The 1,512-nt window shown below is 52.6% G+C and overlaps 1 protein-coding gene across 1 annotated transcript; it reads left to right on the forward strand.

Annotated features, from left to right (window-relative positions):
- The first annotated feature begins 329 nt into the window (after nt 1-329).
- LOC103642409 (B3 domain-containing protein Os06g0107800) lies at nt 330-1,251 on the forward strand. The gene has a single exon (XM_008665688.2). The coding sequence runs from the start codon at nt 408-410 to the stop codon at nt 1,086-1,088; it is 681 nt and encodes a 226-aa protein (XP_008663910.2). The 5' UTR covers nt 330-407; the 3' UTR covers nt 1,089-1,251.
- The last annotated feature ends 261 nt before the right edge of the window (nt 1,252-1,512 follow it).

Here is a 1,512-nt window from a genome sequence, read left to right on the forward strand (position 1 = left end):
ACTTTTTATCAAGTTTTGTCATATTTTAAGGTGCTGAATTGAGATAAATATTACTTTAGTCTATGTTTGTTGTACGCACGATATCTTAAAGAGCTTTTTAAAAATGGCTCCGAGTACTAATTTTATAGAGCTCCGCCACTGATTGGACGGATAAACTAACGACGACGAACGAAGCTGGAGCGGCCCATAGGTACGGACGGACAGGCAACGCAGCGGTAGGTGGTCACCATCCATGCACGGTGCACCCCCACCAGTCGTCCAAATCCCTTCCCTCCCGCTATAAATAAATTCTAATCAGACGAGGCAGGCAGCGGCGGATTCATCAGCTACCTAAGCTCGCTAGCAGATCGATACATATATATAGCTGGATCAATCCACTGCACTGCATCCATCATCGGCCGCTTTGCATGCACATGGCCCTGACAACGCTCGCGCTGGAGTTGGAGTCGGCGGCCGGCGACTACAGCCACAGCCACAGCAGGCGGGAGCGCATGTTCGAGAAGGTGGTGACGCCGAGCGACGTGGGCAAGCTGAACCGGCTGGTGGTGCCGAAGCAGTTCGCGGAGCGCCACCTGCCGCTGCGCGGCGCGGCAGCCAGATCGCGGGGCACGGTGCTCTGCTTCCACGACGACGCGCGCGGCGGCGAGGCGTGGCGCTTCCGCTACTCATACTGGAGCAGTAGCCAGAGCTACGTCATCACCAAGGGCTGGAGCCGCTACGTCCGCGACAAGCGGCTTGCGACGAGGGACATCGTCGCCTTCTGCCGCGACGGCGCCCGGCTCTTCATCGACTGCCAACGGCGGCGCAGGACTACTACTCGTAGAAGCGGATCAGAGGGCGCGGTGGTTCTTCCGGCCCCGGCGATTGGCGCCGCCGTGCCGCCGATGTGCCAGCTGCAGATGACGGTCGTCTTCCCGGACGGCCAGCACCAGCAGGCGGCGGTGGCCATGAAAAAAGAAACAGCTGCGGCACAAGAGGAGGATGACAAGGAGGCGCAGCGGCGGTGCGGGCGGTGCCTACGGCTGTTCGGCGTCAACCTGCTGGACGAGCTTCGCACGGAGCCGCTGCTGCTTGATCTGCAGCTTTGACGATGCCACATACATTAATTAGTTTGCATCACAGAATTGGATTCGATTCTTGTAGAGCATCGCTAGTATCATGTATAATGCATGAACCATGAACTCGAGAACGTCGGTCCGGTGTTTTCATCATGGACATCGAACCTAATCTCAATCCCCAATTATTAATTGGAGCATTACTACGACGCTAGTTGACCCTCAACAATAATACAGTTCAAATTACAGGGATTTATTGCATTATTATATAGATCATATGTCTATACCCGTGCGTTACCGCGGGAGTAAATTGTTTGAATGAAACATAGATACGGACGACAAACATCACTATATTATACAAAATCCGTACGGTAAAATATCACCATAACACTGATACTATATTGACGATATAATTATATAATATTATTATAAATATGCCGACACAAATTGATTGAAC

This window comes from Zea mays, chromosome 10, assembly GCF_902167145.1.
Source record: "Zea mays cultivar B73 chromosome 10, Zm-B73-REFERENCE-NAM-5.0, whole genome shotgun sequence".
NCBI lineage: Eukaryota > Viridiplantae > Streptophyta > Magnoliopsida > Poales > Poaceae > Zea > Zea mays.

Excerpts from the sequence above, each read along its gene's own strand:
- LOC103642409 (XM_008665688.2), top strand. The coding sequence starts at position 408 with ATGCACATGGCCCTGACAACGCTCGCGCTGGAGTTGGAGTCGGCGGCC.